General features: G+C 42.7%; 1 protein-coding gene and 1 pseudogene across 3 annotated transcripts in view; both read right to left on the minus strand.

Annotated features, from left to right (window-relative positions):
* RNF216 (ring finger protein 216) overlaps window positions 1-10,616 on the minus strand; it is a 122,160-nt gene extending 111,544 nt beyond the window's left edge. For 2 of the 3 annotated variants that reach the window (XM_027528094.1, XM_027528092.1), the window contains exons 1-2: window positions 10,456-10,604; window positions 1,469-1,590 (exon numbers count right to left, since the gene is read on the minus strand). In XM_027528094.1, the coding sequence (XP_027383895.1) occupies window positions 1,469-1,535 (67 nt within the window). In that variant the 5' untranslated portion in view covers window positions 1,536-1,590; window positions 10,456-10,604. Of the gene's footprint in view, window positions 1-1,468; window positions 1,591-10,455 lie in introns of all 3 variants that reach the window. The other variant, XM_027528093.1, reaches the window with a different exon arrangement.
* LOC113883981 lies at window positions 10,541-17,741 on the minus strand (annotated as a pseudogene).
* Window positions 17,742-20,770: the final 3,029 nt, after the last annotated feature.

Raw genomic sequence — 20,770 nt, forward strand, 5'->3', positions numbered from 1 at the left:
TGTAACTGTGAATTAGGATCTGATAGGAAATTTCACATGCATTTAGAAATCTTTTTTTTTTTCTTTTTTTTTTTTTTTTTAATTTAATTTTATTTTTAAACTTTACATAATTGTATTAGTTTTGCCAAATATCAAAATGAATCTGCCACAGGCATACATGTGTTCCCCATCCTGAACCCTCCTCCCTCCTCCCTCCCCACACCATCCCTCTGGGTCATCCCAGTGCACCAGCCCCAAGCATCCAGTATCGCGCATCGAACCTGGACTGGCAACTCGTTTCTTACATGATATTCTACATGTTTCAATGTCACTCTCCCAAATCTCCCCACCCTCTCCCTCTCCCACAGAGTCCATAAGACTGTTCTATACATCAGTGTCTCTTTTGCTGTCTCGTACACCAGGTTATTGTTACCATCTTTCTAAATTCCATATATATGCGTTAGTATACTGTATTTCTGTTTTTCCTTCTGGCTTACTTCACTCTGTATAATAGGCTCCAGTTTCATCCACCTCATTAGAACTGATTCAAATGTATTCTTTTTAATGGCTGAGTAATACTCCATTGTGTATATGTACCACAGCTTTCTTATCCATTCATCTGCTGATGGACATCTAGGTTGCTTCCATGTCCTGGCTATTATAAACAGTGCTGCGATGAACATTGGGGTACACGTGTCTCTTTCCCTTCTGGTTTCCTCAGTGTGTATGCCCAGCAGTGCGATTGCTGGATCATAAGGCAGTTCTATTTCCAGTTTTTTAAGGAATCTCCACACTGTTCTCCATAGTGGCTGTACTAGTTTGCATTCCCACCAACAGTGTAAGAGGGTTCCCTTTTCTCCACACCCTCTCCAGCACTTATTATTTGTAGACTTTTGGATCGAAGCCATTCTGACTGGTGTGAAATGGTACCTCATAGTGGTTTTGATTTGCATTTCTCTGATAATGAGTGATGTTGAAATCTTAAAGAAATGAAGGGTCCCTTCCCTTTATGAATCAATGAATTTCCCCGTATTTTAAACACTGTACAGTCAAGGAATACATGTCCTAAAATTCCCTGTAAGGCTAAACCACAGTCTTCTGGAAAAAAAGAAGTTAGGCCTTGTATGAGGGGGCCAGAAATGCATTAGCAGCACCTTAAGTACAATCAGAACATACAGCCCTAGAGGAACTGTACTCCTCTGCGATCACCATTCCTTCAAAAACTGAGAACTACCACTGTTCCCACCCTCCTATCTCTTAAGATTCAATCTTCTTGTAATGGAAGACTCTTAAACTTCACTCATGCCAGCAGGTATCACCATTTGACACAAACTTCTAGTCTGATGAGTCCATTTAAATCTGATGTTCTGAGGTCTGAAAATGAAACATTTCTGGATTCTACATGGTACAAAACAGATTAATTTCAAATATGATATAACAAGACTAAGGGAAAAAGCAATGATGAAAGAGAGAAAACGGGCACACTTACCTTGTCCCCGGTGGCAGTGGAAATTGTTTAAGTGAATCACCTCTTCACTGCTGTTTCCCTCTGCCATTTTCCAACACAGACATGCACCTATGTGCTTGCTAATATCTAAACATGGCGACCACCTATTCCAAAGGGTGTGAAAAAGAAAAAGAGAATTATTAAGAATGAAGGAGTATCTTCCCACATATCTAGTCAAGATAGCATTCTCAGCTTATAAAGTGAAAGTGAAGTCGCTCAGTCCTGTCCAACTCTGCGACCCCATGGACTGTAGCCTATCAGGCTCCTCCATCCATGGAATTCTCCAGGCAAGAGTGCTGGAGTGGACTGCCATCTCCTTCTTCAGGGGATCTTCCCAACCCAGGAATCGAACCCGGGTCTCCCGCATTGCAGGCAGACTCTTTACTGTCTGAGCCACCAGGGAAGTCTTTATAAAGTGAAAACACCACTAAAAAGAAAAATTTTTTTCAGTCTTTTAAATGAATAACTAAAGTTAACAGAAGAGGAAAAACTAAAATTAAAAAAAAAAAAATTCCTGCAAAAGAACATACAAAAGATGAACAGAGGATCAAAGACTAGATGGGATATACATTTTTAAAAAGTGAAATTCAACAAAAAAATAAATAAAAGGAAATAAAAGATATTCTAAAAAGTAAAATTAAAAACGCAATTACTACAACCTACTGAATGGGAGACAAATATTTGCAAATCATAACCCCTAATAAGGTGCTAAAATCCAGAATATATAAAGAACTCGTACATCTCAATGGCAAAAATCACAAATAAGCCAATATCCCAAATTAAGATATTAAAAAGTGCTCAACATTACTATACATCAGTGAAAGGCAAATCAAAAACACCTCTGCCTGTTAGAATGACTATCATTCATTCAAAAAGATGAGAGATAACAATGCTAGCAGGATATGGAAAAAGAAAACTCTACACCGTTGGTGGGATTATAATTGGAATAGACACTATGGAAAATAGCATGAAGTTCCTCAAAATTTTAAAAACAGAACTACCGCATGATCCAGCAATTCCACTTCTGGGTGTATAACCGAAGGAAACGAAATCACTATTTTGAAGATATCTGCACTGCCACGATCACTGCAGCACTATTTACAATAGTTAAGACTTGGAAACGACCTAAGTGTCCAATGACAGATAAATGGGTAAAGAAAATGGAATAATATTCAGCTACAAAAAACAAGGATATTCTGCTATCTGTGACATGGTGAACTATTCTGTCTCTCCATAGAAACTGTAAAACATCACTGAGAAAAATTAAAGAGTAAATAAAGGAAGAGACATACACATTCATGGGTTGGAATGCTTGATTATCTTATGTAAACATGTCAGTTCTCCCCAAATTGGTGTACAAGTTTAATACAGCCTTACTCATATTTTTTAAATGGATATGCACTAGATGATTATAAAACTTACAAGAAAAAGCAAAGACCCCAGAAAAAGCAAAGCATTCATAAACAAAAAGACGGAGAATTTATACTATCAGATATTAAGTCTTGTTATAAAGCTATAGTAATTAATGCAATGTAGTATTGGCAACGGAGAAGGCAATGGCACCCCACTCCAGTACTCTTGCCTGGAAAATCCCATGGACAGAGGAGCCTGGTGGGCTGCAGTCCATGGGGTCGCTAAGAGTCAGGCACGACTAAGCGACTTCACTTTCACTTTTCACTTTCATGCATTAGAGAAGGAAATGGCAACCCACTCCAGTATTCTTGCCTGGAGAATCCCAGGGACAGAGGAGCCTGGTGAGCTGCCGTCTATGGGGTCGCACAGAGTCGGACACGACTGAAGCAACTTAGCAGCAGCAGCAGCAGTATTGGCTAAATAAAACCAATGGAACAGATCTGGTTACATGTGGACATTTATGACAAAAGTAGCCTCGCAGAGCAATGTAAAAATACGATTTTTAAACTGTATGACACTGTACTGGAAAGCTGTAATTTGGGAGGATAGGGAAAATCAAAGAACTAGACCTCATCTATATGCCTTAGACAAAATAATTTTTATGTGAACTGTTGATTTAAATGGTAAGGTAAAATAATAAACTTTCTGGAAGATAACATAAAATACCTTCAAAAATCAGACCTGGGAAAGATATCTTTTTAAAAATAATAATTTATTTATTTTAATTGGAGGCTAATTACAATATTGTGGTGGGCCAACTCCAGTACTCTTGCCTGGAAAATCCAATGGATGGAGGAGCCTGGTAGGCTGCAGTCCATGGGGTCGCGACTGAGCGACTTCACTTTTATGCATTGGAGAAGGAAATGGCAACCCACTCCAGTGTTTTTGCCTGGAGAATCCCAGGGACGGCGAGCCTGGTGGGCTGCTGTCTACGGGGTCGCACAGAGTCGGACACGACTGAAACGACTTAGCAGCAGCAGCAGCACTGTGGTGGTTTTCGCCATACATTGACATGAATCATCCATGGGTGTACATGTGGGCCCCCTCCTGAACCCCAGTCCCGCCTCCCTCCCCATGGAAAGATATCTTAAACAGGATAGAAAAAATGTTGTCCACAAAAGCAAAGACTGAAATATTATACATTAAAATTAAAAAAATATTCTATTCACCAAAAAATTATTAAGAGTGGTGGTGTCCAGCGGCTAAGACTTTGAGCTCCTTATGCCGGGGGTCCAGATTCAATGCCTGCTCAGGGAACTACAGCTCACACGCTGCAACTAAGACCTGGTGCAGCCACATAGATAAGCTCTTTTTCTTTTCTTGTAAATGGCAAGGTTAGAGAGGAAAAAAGTCACCATCAGGGGAAAAAAAGAGTGCTTGCCCCTCTGAAACAGTATTTGGGGGTCAAGAGGAGAGGATTATTTAAGTCTTTCTGTAGTTTGATTTTTGAACCATTTTCTTGCTTTACTCTGATGGACATCAGAAGAATGAAAATCAAGTAAGAACCAAAGGGGGACAATTTTAACTGCTACGGCACCTTTTTAGTTCCAAGATTCTATCTGTAACCTACCGACTCAAGGTTTTTCTTCTCAAGAAAATCTGTTTTCTTTGTCTTCCTGAGAGAAACCACGTGCTTCAAAAGAGGTAGGCCCTAAACTATGTCTTCTCATAATATGATGTCTATAAAGAGACAATCAAATAATGTCAGAATTTTTCAACATAAGATACTACAGTTTTATAGCAAGACTGTGTTTAAATATTACAACAGAACTTTCTGGTACCTATAACTGGACAAAGGTATCTCAATGTTTAAAAATTATAAATCCAAGCATAAGCTTAGGTATCTCATCTGAACTAACAATAATGATGTTATTTCCAAACGGCACAGTATAAAGGAAAGAGCTTTGGTGTCCACTTTCAACTGCCTTTATTCAAGTGTTTTTCTTTCCAATACAACTTTCAAAAAGTACTTTGAACACTTAATTCCAATATCCAAATTTCCTATTTCTTTTTTTTATCACAACTAGATTCCTTCAATTTTACACTGGAAAACAAAGGAAAATGTGATTTATTTTATATCTAATTTGGTTAGACTGTCAAGTTTGTAGTTAAGCAGATTACCAGTGCTGCTTTAAAAGCAAGATTCCTCATCAATGGCATGTACAGTGGTCCCAAGCTGCAGTGAGAAGAGAAGTCTGATAATGAAATTTCTACTCCTGACTAGCTTCTCTGTAAAGGTCATTTAACTTCCTGACATTCAGTCCTCTCATCTGGGCTCAGATCAGACTAAGTATGAACCCAGGTTTCACCAACCAGTCATATCAGTGACTATGCATAAACTGCTTAATCTTTCAGGCCTAACTTCTTTCTTCATGAAATGAGAATACAGCTGTTCTGAAATTGAGTTAAATATATATAAAGTGTTTAGTACAGCACCTGGAACACAGTAAGGGCCACATTATGACTATTATTATTGTGAAATGGAGAGAGCAGATGTACAGTTTTGTTAATAATAAGGGTTGATAATAAAGCCCAACCAGGGTGGGGGTGGGAGGGGTTTATTCTCCTCTTCCAAGCTACTTTTCACTAGTACTGTAACTATTCACATAAAACTTTTACTTCCTTCTTTAGGAAATTTTATTTCCCCTCTGGAAGTTAACAAGAACCTATACATGTCTTTTTACTTACTGATCAGACACCAAAGTGGAGTTCAGAAATAGGAAATGCCTTTCATGAAAGAACAGTTCAATTATTTCTTGCCTTTAATTATAAAAATACATTTATGATTATACTTTATGGTCAAATATACCAGTTAAAGCTTCCAAATTAGAACCAAAAATTAGCATGTATTCATCAATTCATTACTCAGTGGAGAATTCTTTTTTTTTTTTTTTTTAAGAATCTCATGTGGTAATATTGAAAGAGTTTAAGAAATCTGGATGGTACTCCTTCTATGTTCCTTTCCACTTCCCACAACTGTCGTGTCCTAACGATCTTTTTTTAAACTCTTCTCTTCCTTGTATGAATGAATCAACACATGATGAGAAAGAGTTCACATTTTGTTTTCTCCATATGCCCTTGACTCTGTCTTATTCATAAGTGTACTTTCAGTGTCTCACAGTTGTTGAATGAACGAGTGACTCTGAAAACAGCTTCCTCTGCCAGAGACTGGAGCTGTTCATCACAGCCATATTTAAGTAGTCAAGTAACGTGGCTTATGTGACAACAACCAGTTTCTCATTCTCTTTGTCAGTTATAAAGTATTACACAATGTAGTGTAATAAAAAATTACATCATTATAGAAAATCTGGAAAACAAAGGAAGTCAGGAAAAGATGGGAATCATCCATGGTTCTCTCATGTCAAAACTGCATCTTTGCTTCCTTGTGACCAGAGTCCTTAGGTCTGTCTTAAACAAACTATTTCCTTCTTATTCCTCTATTCACATCACTTCTCCGCTTTTCCTTTCAGATGCTCCTAATACTGCATGGTCCTGGGGTTTTGTGGTGTTGCTGCTTTCCAGAATAATCTCCAAAAATATGCCCATCACTTTTGCAACATTGATTTTGGGGTAATTAAGGAAAGCAGGGCAAAGGAGAGCCAGGCCAGGCTGGGAGAAGCCGACATGCCCAGGTTATACCAGCCCCCACAAACCACTTCCAAGCATATTTTTTTAAAATGTCTATAAATGATCACTGCTCTTCATTCAAATACTAGTTTCTCATCTTAATATTTAGATAGCCATTCTTTGTAATCCTGTACTAATATGTAATCAATATCAAATTAACACAAAAAAGTTGATAATGGTTATTTCTAAGCAGTAGGTTTATATTTTTGCTTCCTTAAATTTTGATTTTTCTGCACTAAACTGGTATTATTTACTTAACACTGAAAGAATCTGTGTTATGCCTCATAGGGAATAACAAGGAAAATCCAACATGGATCTTGCCTCACAGAACTTCCATCAGTGAGAGAAAATATGCACACAATTGAGTATACTACAAAGTATGGTCTTTACTGCAATACAAAGACTATTACAGTTAAGAGAGGTCAGGCAGTCAGGGAAGGCTAAGGGGAGACAGCAGTATTTAAGCTAAACTGAATGCTCTGCCAGTTCCATGCTTAGTTTTAAGACAGTAGCACTTCCATCAAGGGCTCTGGAAGCCCAGAGTGACCATGTAAGAAGTCTGACTACCCTACTGGAGAGACCACATGGAAAGCTCTGACATTACATGGAGAGGGAAAGGCAGCTGGGCCGTCTTCCAGCAGCCGCAGACAAGGCATTTGAATAAAGAAGTCATTCTGGAAGTATATCCTCCAGTCCCAGCCACTGTGGCTGACAGCATGTGAATAAAAAAAAAAAAAGTCCCCGGTGAAATCTTCCCAACTTCCTGACCCACAAAACTGCCAACAAAAAAAACTGTTGTATTAAGTCACTAAGCTCAGAGGTGGTTTGCTAACAGAAAAGTGAAGCAGAGCTCTAATTTTTATTTTCTAACTCAATGGGAAGCAATGCAGAGAGCTGTGCTTTAGGAACAACGACCAAGCTGCAATGTGTAAGACACTGACTGCAAAAGACATCCAGAGGCAGGAAAACCCAGTAAACAAGAGCCAGTGAAGTGGGAACTAAAGGTAAAAGGTAACAGCAAGCAGAGGAAGGAAAAGATGTAGGATACTAATTATAAAGGTTAGACTCAATGGGACTTTTTTTTAAGGACACAGCACATGGCATATTTTAGTTCCCCAACCAGGGACTGAACCTGCACCCCCTGCAACGGAAACTGGGAGTCTTAACCACCGGACCACCAGCAAAGTGCAACAATGGGATTTCATATGTAACTGGTCATCAGGGCAAGAGTACGCAAGGAGTCAAAGTTGACCTCCACGTTGAGATCAGATGACTGGACGATGGTGATACTATAAAGAAAGAACAATGAAGTTGATGAGTTCAGAATAAGAAAATGCAATGCATGTTAATTTCAAGATACATACAAAATGAAAGAACTAAGGTAAAATAGCATCCATAATCAGAGATGATATGCAAACAATTAGTCTGGAGTTCAGGTGGTTTCAAAGAGCTCTAAAAATTCTGTTCTCAGTATCTTTTTACAACACGAAAGGTTTTAAACCAGAAATTATTCAAAATTTTCAGTGGGTAGGCTAACGAGCTTAACATACAACATTAAGTTTTTTCCTCCAATTGTCAACTGAAAATTGGTTCGGAAACTGGGATGGATAAGCAAGCATATCCTCAATCCACAAGGAAGAAATCAATGTTTTCAACAATATTTTTACAGTTGAATCCTCCGTTAACTCATGACATCCTGCCCCTTCTATCCCAATACTGTCTACAAGTTGTACCCCCCAATGAATTTTCATATAGCACGGAGTTTTGTTTTTGTTTTTTAAACCACAAATCTCTTCATGGCAGAACCAAAACCCTTACCATGGCCAATGAAACCCTGCCTCACATGACCTTGCTGACACAGCCAGCCCCACCTCATACTTCTTTCCCTATTCACCATTCTGCACAAACCACAGCTCAGGTCCTAGAAAGTGCCATGAAATTTCAGGCTCTTCTCTCTGCCTCTCTTTGACCAAATTAACTCTATTTATTCTTCAGTTCCTCATCTTAAAATTTCACTTCTCAGAGAAAAACCTTTCCAGACTACCCCCAGTGTCTGTTCATCTGTCTCTTACCCCTTCCAAGTACTACCACAATAAAATATTTAGGAAGCTATGCTTAACATCCACCTCCTTTGCTAAAAAGAGTTCCAAGAGGGTAGGGAACTGAAAAAGTGTTAGTTGCTCAGTCATATGCGACTCTTTGCGACCCCATGGACTGTAGCCCATCAGGCTCCTCTGTTAATGGGATTCTCCAGGCAAGAACGCTTGAGTGGGCTGCCATTTCCTTCTCCAGGGGAATCTTTCTTACCCAGGGATCGAAACCCAGTCTCCTGCATTGCAGGCAGATTCTTTACTGTCTGAGCCACCAGTAAAGCCTCAAGAAGGTAGGACCCTTGTGTAATTCATTTCCAAAGCCTCAGGACACAGCACACAGCCTGGCAAAAGTAAATACACCAGAACTTCTTGAATATTCACAGGTATAGCAGGATAATTAGGAGTATGAACTCTGGAGCCAAATGGGTTCGAGTCCCAGCTTAGACCCTTACAAGGTAAGTTATTTTTTCAGCACCTCATTTTCTCCCTCTTGAAAATACGGGACGACAAAAGCCACGTTATCGAGGATTCAGAGTTAATATACGGAAAATCCTTAGAACAGTGTCTAGCTAAAGAAAATTATGACGTCTGTAAAGCTCTTACCACAGCCTAGAACACTAAATACTCATTAACATGAGCACAGGCTCTCTCATCCACCCTATTTCATAAACTTTCAGTCTTCCAGACTCATAGCTCAACTTCCTTCATTACACTTCTCCAAACGGGCTGCAAGGCTTCTTCTCTTTCTGCAGTTGCTGCCTGCCTTCAGGAGGAAACTATAAAGGCTCTATTTACGTTAACAGGGAGCTCCGAAAGTCTGGCCCCAGGCTCTCAAGCTATTTCCTTAAATCCAGCCACTTCCTACTCCCAGCTACTATAAACGACTTCTGCAAAAAAAAAAAAAACTAACGGAGCAAGGCTGTTTCTCCGCGGTCTTCCTGAGGCCAGCGTTCTGAATGCGGCCATGCCCACTCCCAGCAGCGCAAGCCATCTTCTCGTGGTATCAAAAAGCTTAGGACCAGCCCCCTCCAGGCGCTCCTCACGACGCACCCCGACTGATCACAGCGCTCCACTCGCTGAGGTCGGCACCCTGCCCTGCGGACGTTGCGGAGACCCCTCAAGGCTCTCAGCGAGCTGGGTCACGAGACCGGAGCGGCCCAAAGTTTTCGACAATCGCCCCACGCGGCATTCGAGCCACAACCCACGCGGGAACAGCGCCTTCGTTCGCCGCCCAGCACTCCGGGCACACTGGGGCGGGGGGGTTCGTGTTCCCTGCGCTGCCCGGGGTTCGGGAAATCCTCACGAGGGTGGGCAGCAGCGAGCGGCCGCCTTCTAGAGAAGACCCCCTCCAGAGGTGAGCCGCGAGGGTCTGAGAGCCCGCAGCTCCACCCCCACCCCCACCTCCGGGCGTCGGAGTTCAAAGTCACGGCGCTGCGCCCCGCGCGCGCTCGGGGCCGCGCTCGGCTCCTCGGCCACCGCTTCCCCGGAGGTGCTGCCGAGGAAACTCGAGTCTTTCGGCGCTTTCGAGTCCTCGCGCGGCGGACCCACCGACCGGCCCGCGAAACTTCCCGAAGTAACGGGACCTGCGGAGGGTCCGCCGGCCGCCCGTGCCTTTGTCGCTCTTGCCTGGCCGCCAGCCCCGCTGCTCCGGCCGCTCGGCGCTGCCCGGAGCCGGCCCTGGGCTCGCTCGCGTCGGGGCAGCCGCCCGGCCAGGCTCGCGCCCCCCCGGGCCCTTCACGGTCGAGCCCCCGCCCCCACCCCCGGCTTAATGGAGGCGCCCGGTGAAGACGCCACTCGCCCCACAGAGCCGGCCGAGGAGTCGCGGCCGATACTTACTCGCCACTCGACTCGCCGGCTCGCGAGGCAGGCTCTGGGGCTTCTGAAGCCGCGGGTTCCAATCAGCAGGAGCGGCCGCGACAGCCTAGTCGCCGCCGCCGCCGCCGCCGCCGCTGCCCTCCTTCCGGCCTTGCTGAGGCGTCACCGCGCGCCTGCGCACAGCGCCCCCTCCCGACTAATGACAGGAAGAACCATAGAGGCACGCAGGGGGCTAGGGAGGAGGGGTCTGGGGAGTAAGACCATAGAGAGGGACTCCTGTCCTTCGTCCCGGCTCGGCGTGGGCTGAGTCTTGACTTCGCCACTAGGCGGGAGGACGAAAGGAGCCCCGTGAAGTGTCACTATCACTCTGGGGGTTTCAGCTCCAGGACGTGAAGCGGATGACCGTGGAAATCTCCTGGATCTGCATTTATTTGCACCCATTGCCTTTGGCAAATCATTCACGGAACATATATTCAGAGGGCTTCCTGTGTGCCAGGCACTGTTCTAGGAATTGGAGCAAAAGCAGTACAGAAGGTCCCTGTTCTCATGAAACTTGTATTTTAGTGGGCAAGTCAATAACTGGTGAACTAACGAACCAATTAAAATACTGGCTCAGGCAGTAAGTGTTCGGAAACACGCACACACACGGATGAAAAATAAAGCAGAGAAAAGGACAGAGTGATGGGGATAATTGTTGGTTAGTCACTAAGTTGTATCCGACTGTTGTGACCCCAAGGACTGTAGCCCACCAGGCTCCTCTGTCTATGGGATTTCCCAGGCAAGCATAGTGGAGTGGGTTGCCATTTCCTTCTCCAGGGGATCTTTTCCACCCGGGGGTCGAACCCACACTTCCTGCATTGGTAGGCGGATTCTTTCCAGCTGAGCCACCAGGGAAGCTGCGATGAAGATAATCAGATCAGATCAGATCAGTCGCTCAGTCGTGTCCGACTCTTTGCGACCCCATGAATCGCAGCACGCCGGGCCTCCCTGTCCATCACCAACTCCCGGAGTTCACTGAGAGTGGTCTAAATCAAGTGAGGGAGTGAGCCATGGCGACCACCTGAAGAAAGAGCTCCAAGCAGAGAGTATAGAAAGAGCAAAGCCCTGAGATTGTGAATATGCCTGGTGTGTTAGAAAAAACAGGGTGATGCCACGTGGCTGCAAAGCAGTGAGAGGGAGTGCTAGGGAATGGGCTTGGCAAGCTGGTTAGGAGCCAAATAGTAGACGGTCTTAAAATGTATTTGGATTTTATTTTAAGTGTGATGGAAAGCTGCTGGGGAATTGGGGACAGTTGTGAGTTGATTTCGGAGAAGGCAATGGCACCCCACTCCAGTACTCTTGCCTGGAAAACCCCTTGGACAGAGGAGCCTGGTGGGCAGCAGTCCATGGGGTCGCTAAGAGCTGGACACGACTGAGCAACTTCACTTTCACTTTTCACTTTCATGCATTGGAGAGGGAAATGGCAACCCACTCCAGTGTTCTTGCCTGGAGAATCCCAGGGATGAGGGAGCTTGGTGGGCTGCCGTCTATGGGGTTGCACAGAGTCGGACACGACTGAAGTGACTTGGCAGCGGCAGCAGTGAGTTGATTTGTGTTTTCTGAAAGCACTGTGGTGGCTATTTGGACATAGACTATAGAAAGGTAAGAGCAGAATCAGGAAAACCAGTTAGGAAGCTATCACAGGATTCTAAATGATAAGACATGTTGGCTTGGATCAGCACAGTCAAGGAGGAGGTAATGAAAATGGTCAGATTAGGGATTTTTTTTTAATGTAACAAAGATTTGTTGATGGATTGGGTGTAGACTGAGAGAGAATGAACAGAATTGAGGATAACTATAGGTTTTTGGCTTGTGCAGCTGGGTGAATAGTGATGCCATTCACAAATACGGGAAAAATCAGGAGGAACAGATTTTGGCTGGAGTAGGGAGAAGTGAATGTGTTTTTGCACGTTACATTGCAAACTAGACCCTAGATATGTGAATAGACAAATAGATCTATGAGTCTGTAGCTTCAGAAAGATAAGAACTCAGAGGCTGAGGACTTAAATTGGGATTTACTAAGATACAGATAATATATAAGGCCTCAGGACTGGCTATACTTATACCTGGGGAATGAGTGTAGATAGAGGAGAGAGGGCAGCTGAGGGAGGCCAGGGTCACCTAACATTTAGAATCTAGAGGAGGATGTCAAGAAGGAAAGAGCAGTACAGGAGGATGAAACACAGAAGAGAGTGGTACCCCAAGGCTAGAGAAAGAAAGTGTCCCGAGAAGGGAGTTATCAACAGTGCCAAACGCTGCTCAGAGATTCAACACAATACAACTGAATTTCAGTAAAAGCAGAAGGAGAGCCGTTAGCTGAGAGTGAGGTCAGAGAAAGGGTCTTGGAGGTTTGTGAAAGAAAAGGATGAGAGAGTGAAATGATAGCAACTGCAAAGGGTTGCTGGTCTGGAGTTCCGGGATTACAAGCTTAAAGTGAGGACAGGTAGCAGGGAGGTGGATCTTTCTCCAGCTACTTACATAGATGCAGAGGGAAGAAGGAATCTAGAGAGACGGAAGGGTGTCGAAGAGAGGGATTCTTGAAGCTGAGGTCTTAGAAATTGGTGCAGTTTTGGTAATGATGAAGCCTAGGGTGTAACTATATTCTTTGCAGTCAAAGATGGAGAAGCTCTATACCATCAGCAAAAAACAAGACTGGGCCCTGACTGTGGCTCAAATCAAATTCCTTATTGCCAAATTCAGACTTAAATTGAAGAAAGTAGGGAGAACCACTAGACCATTCAGGTATGACCTAAATCAAATCCCTTATGATTATACAGTAGAAGTAAGAAATAGATTCAAGGGATTAGATCTGATAGAGTGCCTGAAGAACTATGGAAGGAGGTTCGTGACACTGTACAGGAGGCAGGGATCAAGACCATCCCCAAGAAAAAGAAATACAAAAAGGAAAAATGGTTGTCTGTAGAGGCCTTACAAATAGCTGTGAAAAGAAGAGAAGCGAAAGGCAAAGGAGAAAAGGAAAGATATACCCATTTGAATGCAGAGTTCCAAAGAATAGCAAGGAGAGATAAGAAAGCCTTCCTCAGTGATCAATGCAAAGAAATAGAGGAAAACAACAGAATGGGAAAGACTAGAGATCTCCTCAAGAAAATTAGAGATACCAAGGGAACATTTCATGCAAAGATGGGCACCATAAAGGACAGAAATAATATGGACCTAACGAAGATATTAAGAAGAGGTGGCAAGAATATACAGGAGAACTATACAAAAAAGATCTACACGACTCAGATAATCACGATGGTATGATCACTCACCTAGAGCCAGACATCCTGGAATGCAAAGTCAAGTGGGCCTTAGAAAGCATCACTACAAACAAAGCTAGTGGAGGGGATGGAATTCCAGTTGAGCTATTTCAAATCCTAAAAGATGATACTGTGAAAGTGCTGCACTCAATATGCCATCAAATTTGGAAAACAGCAGTGGCCACAGGACTGGAAAAGGTCAGTTTTCATACCAATCCCAAAGAAAGGCAATGCCAAAGAATGCTTAAACTACTGCACAATAGCACTCATCTCACACGCTAGCAAAGTAATGCTCAAAATTCTCCAAGCCAAGCTTCAACAGTATGTGAACTGTGAACTTCCAGATGTTCAAGCTGGTTTTAGAAAAGGCAGAGGAACCAGAGATCAAATTGCCAACATCCACTGGATCATTGAAAAAGCAAGAGAGTTCCAGAAAAACATCTACTTCTGTTTTATTGACTATGCCAAAGTCTTTGGCTGTGTGGATCACAACAAACTACGGAACATTCTTAAAGAGATGGGAATACCAGACCACCTGACCTTCCTCCTGAGAAATCTGTATGCAGGTCAGGAAGCAACAGTTAGAACTGAACATGGGAAAACAGACTGGTTCCAAATAGGGAAAGGAGTACATCAAGGCTGTATATTGTCACCCTGCTTATTTAACTTATATGCAGAGTGCATCATGAAAAACACTGGGCTGGAGGAAGCACAAGCTGGAATCAAGATTGCCGGGAGAAATACCAGTAACCTCAGATACGTGAGGGCTTCCCTGGTGACTCAGAAGGTAAAGCGTCTGCCTGCAATGCAGGAGACCCGGGTTTGATTCCTGGGTCAGGAAGATCCCCTGGAGAAGGGAATGGCAATCCACTCCAGCACTCTTGCCTGGAAAATCCCATGGACGGAGGAGCCTGATAGGCTACAGTCCATGGGGTCTCGAAGAGTCGGACATGACTGAGCGACTTCACTTCACTTTCAGATATGTGAATAACACCACCCTTATGGTAGAAAGCGAAGAAGAACTAAAGAGCCTCTTCATGAAAGTGAAAGAGGAGAGTGAAAAAGTTGGCTTAAAGCTCAACATTCAGAAAACTAAGATCATGGCATCTGGTCCCATCACTTCATGGCAAATAGATGGGGAAACAGTGACTTTATTTTTTGGGGCTCCAAAATAACTGCAGATGGTGACTGCAGCCATGAAATTAAAAGACGTTTGCTCCTTGGAAAAAAAGTTATGACCAACCGAGACAGCATATTAAAAAGCAGAGACACTTCTTTGCCAACAAAGGTCTGTCTAGTCAAAGCTGTGGTTTTTCCAGTAGTCATGTATGGATGTGAGAGTTGGACTATAAAGAAAGCTGAGCGCCAAAGAATTGATGCTTTTGAACTGTGGTGTGTGGAGAAGACTCTGAGAGTCCCTTGGACTGCAAGGAGATCCAACCAGTTCATCCTAAAGGAAATCAGTCCTGAATATTCATTTAAAGGTCTGATGCTGAAGCTGAAGCTCCAATACTTTGGCCACCTGATGTGAAGAACTGACTCTTTGGAAAAGACCCTGTTGCTGGGAAAGAGTAAAGGCAGGAGAAGAAGGGGACAACAGAGGATAAGGTGGTTGGATGGCATCACTGACTCGATGTATATGAGTTTGAGTAAACTCCAGAAGCTGGTGTGGACAGGGAGGCCTGGTGTGCTGCATGCAGTTCATGGGGTCGCAGAGAGTCGGACACGACTGAATGACTGAACTGAACTGAGAGTGTAACTGTGAGTGTGGATTAACAGGTGAAGTCTTGATCATTGAAGGGGAGGGATCAGTAAGCTAAGAGCCTGGAGTGGAGAGATAATTTAAAAGGATGTTAAATCATCAAGAAAGATGTCAGAATGGCAGGTGGAGGGCATGGAATAAGACATGTCCTAAAATCATCAATGAATGAGAAGGAATGACCTGCTGGCCAGCAGACAGCAGGAAAGAGTATGGCCCTTGCTTCCAAGGATTCCATAAGTTGTCATATTTGTTGTTGTTTTTGGCTGTTCCACCTGGCTTGTGGGATCTTAGTTCCCAGACTGGGATCGGACCCATGCCCCCTGCAGTGGAAGTGCAGAATCTTAACCACTGGGCTGTCAGGGAAGTCCCACGGTTACTGTTGATTTGATGCTGTTGCCCCATCTGACTGAGATGACACAGGTGAGCCCCCGCCAGCTCTCTCATCAACCCACAAAGCAGCAGAGCTGAGAAGAGAGCACATTCCCAAATCTCAGACATTTGAGCCGTGCAACCACAAACAGTATTTGCCTAATCTACTTGTTGGCCATTAATAATGTTTTTCTTTAGACTGCTTCATTTTTGTTAAAATATATTTATTTAAGATCGATTGGGAGTCTGGGATTCGAAGATGCAAACTATTACATATAGAATGGACAAACAACAAGGGCCAACTGTAGAGCCCAGGGAACCGTCTTCAGAATCCTGTGATAAACCACAATGGAGAAGAATATAAAAAATATATATATACGTATGACTGAATCACTTTGCTGTACAGTAAAAATTAACACAACATTGTAAATCAACTATTCAATATATTTTTTAAATACATATTTATGTAAAGAAGAAACAGACTCACCTCACAGACAGAAAACAAATTTATCGTTACCAAAGTTTAGGATTAGCAGATACAAACTACTGTATTTAAAATAGATAATCAACAAGGTCCTATTGTATAGCACAGGGACCTATATTCAATATATTATAGTAAACTATAATGGAAAAGAACCTGAAAAAGAATATATACGCATATATATAACCAAATCACTTTGCTATACACCAGAAACTAACGTGATGTTGTAAATCAACCAAAATTCAATAAAAAATAAAAAGGAAACTTTATTTTATTGCTATAAGTAAAAACATCTCACTTTCCATAAGCAGAAGGTAATCAGAAAAATAGATTCCATGTTATTAACATTTTTAAATTTATAATTAAACAAAGCAATGAACTACAAGTAAAAGTTAAATCAAGGTGCAAGACATGAAACTTAAAACATGCTTCATTAAGAACGAAGTGGCCGTGGTCCGAGCTCCAGGAGGGTTCGCAGGCCCTCTGGGTGTGCTCTTTGGGTCATGGTGAAAGTAGTGGAATTCCCTTATCGAGACTGAGATGATGTAAAAACCAGTGGTTCCAGTTGTGTTACAACATTATGTTCATTTCTGCTGTACAGCAAAGTGGTTCAGATATACATATACATATATATATATATGTTTTTTAATATTCTTTTCCATTATGGTTTATCCTGGGATATTGAATACAGTTCCTTGTGCTATATAGTAGAACCTTGTTGCTTATCCATTCTATATACAGCAGTTTGCACCTGCCAGTCCCAACTCCCCATCCTTCCCTGCCCTGCCCCGCCTGGCAACCATAAGTCTGTTCTGTGTATCTGTGAGTCTGTTTCCGTTTCAAAGATGTGTTCATTTGTGTCATGGTTTTTTTATTTCTCTTCACTGAGGACGATTTATTATAATTTGCTGGGAGCACACAGATACTACTATGTGTCTACACATAGTCCACACAGAAGTGGGCAATAATAGGTAGCCATTCCACGGAGAACTGTGTGCACTTGACCACCGTCATCACGACGTTTTAGTTTCTTGATGGACCGCTTGTGCCGCTCAATTTCTCTCTTCAGGTAGTCAGTCTCCTTTGAGTGATGAGAGATCTCATTTTCACGGTGTTTCTTCAAGGCTGCGAGCTGTAATTCTCGAGCACGAGCTCGGAAGGAACGCTTCTCTTCTGCCCGCTCTCCTTTTTCAAAGGCCCCACCTGCATCCCAGACCCAGCCAGCACTGATTATCTGCCAGTTCCGAGCTGGAGCCTCGGGCCTTGCAGGGCCCAAAGGCTTTGCACGCGGAGCTGCTTCTGTGCCTCCAACCCCGTCTCTGCCATCACCGTCAGGGAAGCCCCGCCCCTGTGACCCTGTGTCTTGTCTTAGATTGCGAATGTGCGCTAGCATACGGTATTTGTCGTTTTCTTCCCGACTTACTTCACTTAGTATGATAATCCCTGGGTCCATCCATGTTGCTTCAAATGGCATTACTTCATTCGTTTTTATGAATGAGTAATATTCCACTGTGTATATACATCACGTCTTCTTTATCCACGTATCCGTCAATAGACATGTAGGTTGTTTCCATGTCTTGGCTGTTATAAATAGTGCTGCTGTGAACAGAGGGGTGCGTGTATCTTTTTGAATTAAAGTTTTATCTGGATGTGCACCCAGGAGTGGGATTGTTGGATCATAGGGAAACTCTACTTTTCATTTTTTTGAGGAGCCTCCATGCTGTTTTCTATAATGGCTGCACCAATTTACATTCCCACCAATAGTGTAGGAGGGTTCCCTTTTCTCCACATCCTCTCCAGCATTTGTTATTTGTATATTTTCAATGCTAGCCATTCTGATCAGTGTGAGCTGCTACCCCAGTGTAGTTTTAATTTGCTTTTCTCTAATAATTACCTATGACAAGCATCTTTTCATGTGTCTGTGGGTCATCTGTACGAATCACGTTTCTATAAGTTACTGACCATGTCCTTAGCTTGGCTGCAATGTCATAAAGATTTACATGGTTGCTATTTTTACTTACTTTACATTATTTGGATTAACACTCTGAGTGGAGAGTCAAACATTCCCTCTTCACTGACCAGAATCGGCTCTTTAACTACAGTAGGAAAAATGAAAATACGAAACAAAAACCATTTTTGTGCGAAACTTGGTGATAACTGGCACTTAAGTTAAAAAAAAAAAGTTCTTTATACTTGCTGCCTTAAAATGCTATCTGTCCAAAGCTCTGAAAGACTTAAAGGCAGTAATACTACAAGATTACTGAGTTTTTGTAGAATGGTTACATTTGATAATAAAACTTGCCTGTTTAAAAAAAGAGAGAGAGAAAAGAATAGTCAGTGATCAGTCAGCAATCAAGGAATATTTGTTCCACATTTATAGTTTAAAGGAAAAATGGAGTTCTATATCAACAAGAGGAACTGGGGACTTCCCTGGTCGTCCAGTGGTCAAGAATCTGCCTTGCAAGGCAGGGGTCAGGGGTTTGATCCTTGGTCAGGGAACTAAGATCCCACGAGCCTCAGAGAAACAAAGCCCGAGTGCTGCAACTACTGACCCCATGGACCACAACTGCAGAGTCCATGAACAGTAATGAAGGATCCTGCATGCTGCGGGGAAGATCCCACGTGCCGCAACCAAGACCCGAAGCAATCAAGTAAAAACATAAATAAACAAGAGGAGACCCTGGTTTTTTGTTTTTTTGTTTTTTTTTTGCTTTTCATGTTAACCAGCACCACAAATCAGGGGAAAAGATACCTATCTACAGACAAAACTATTGACAACAAATGGTGTTTGAAATCCGGAAATTCCAATCAACCGTACTGGCTATACTTCCATGTAACAGGGCAGGTGGTGTGACACAGACACCAACCCTCCGAACCTTCCAGAGAGCTGTGGTACAATTCGTACATCTCTGTGAGTCATCACAGCAGTGTTCCCTTGATTTCATTTTCTGGTTATAAGCAGTTAATGTGGCAGCGACCTATAAAACAATTTATAACAGCAGAGGACTGCGTTTTCCTAATTTGTGCGTCATCACTTTGTTCCCAAGGGCTGGAAGTCTCACCATCAGCTTTATCTAGATGAGGCTGTGCTCATCTGGCCATGAAGGAAATTATTCCTGAACCCTGCCTGCATTCAGAAGTAGTCATCTCCTCCCATTCAGGCCCAATACAGTAACAGTATAATTTGTATTCAACACAATGCACCTGCTATAAGTATACATTCCTATGAGTTTTGACAGATTTATATGCCCGTGTAACCCTCAGCATAATCAAGACAGAGACCATCTCCATCACCCCAAAACAGTCCCCGTGCTCCTTCCTTGCCAATCCGCCACCCCCATCCCTGGCGCTAGGCAACCACTCATCTTCTTTCTATCACTTTAGATTAGAATTGCTTTTCCTATAGCTTCAGATAAATGAGCTCATAAAGCAGGTACTCTTGTGTCTGGTTCCTTTTGTTCAACATATGTTCATTTGTTGGTAATTTTATTATAGTAAAATACATATAAAATAGAATTTACCATCTTCACCATTTTTAAGTACACACTGCAGTGGTAGTAAATACATTTATAATGTTGCACATCACTGTCACCATAACTTTTTTTAAAAACCAGCGTTCTATACCCATTCAACAATCACTCCCCATTCCCCCCCAGCCCCTGTCAACCACCATTCTACTTTCTGTCTCTAGGATTTTGACTACCCTAAGTGCATTGGAGAAGGGAATGGCAACCCACTCCACTATTCTTGCCTGGAGAATCCCAGGGACAGAGGAGCCTGTTGGGCTGCCGTCTATGGGTTCGCACAGAGTCGGACATGACTGATGTGACTTAGCAGCAGCAGCAGCAAGTACCTTGTTTAAATGTGCTCATGCAGTATTTGTTTTTTTTGTGACTGATTTATTTCACTTAACACGGTGTCCTCGAGTTTTATCCATGCTGTAGTATGTGTCAGAATCTTCTTCCTTTTTACGGCTGAATAGTAGCCCATTTGTATGTTACCACGTTTTGCTTATCCAGTCATCTGTCAGTGGACATGTGGGTTACTTCCATGTTTTAACTATTGTGAACAATGCAGCTGTGAGCATGGGCATACAAATATCTCTTCGAGATCCTGCTTTCAACTCCTTTGGGTGTATGTTTACTATTCAGAAGTGGAATTGCTGGGTCATATGATAATTCTGGTTTTCATTTTTAAGGAACATACTCTTTTCCACCATTTTGACATTCCCATTAACTGTGCTCAAGAGTTGCAACTTTTCCGTATCTTTGCCAATATTGTTATTTACTGTTTTTTTTAAAAAATATTTCCCATTCTAAGGGAATGAGGTGGTATCTCACTGTAGCTTTGATATACGTTTCCTTAATGATTATGCTTTTGAACTGTGGTGTTGGAGAAGACTCTTGAGAGTCCCTTGGACTGCAA

Source organism: Bos indicus x Bos taurus, chromosome 25, assembly GCF_003369695.1.
Source record: "Bos indicus x Bos taurus breed Angus x Brahman F1 hybrid chromosome 25, Bos_hybrid_MaternalHap_v2.0, whole genome shotgun sequence".
Classification (NCBI taxonomy): Eukaryota; Metazoa; Chordata; class Mammalia; order Artiodactyla; family Bovidae; genus Bos; species Bos indicus x Bos taurus.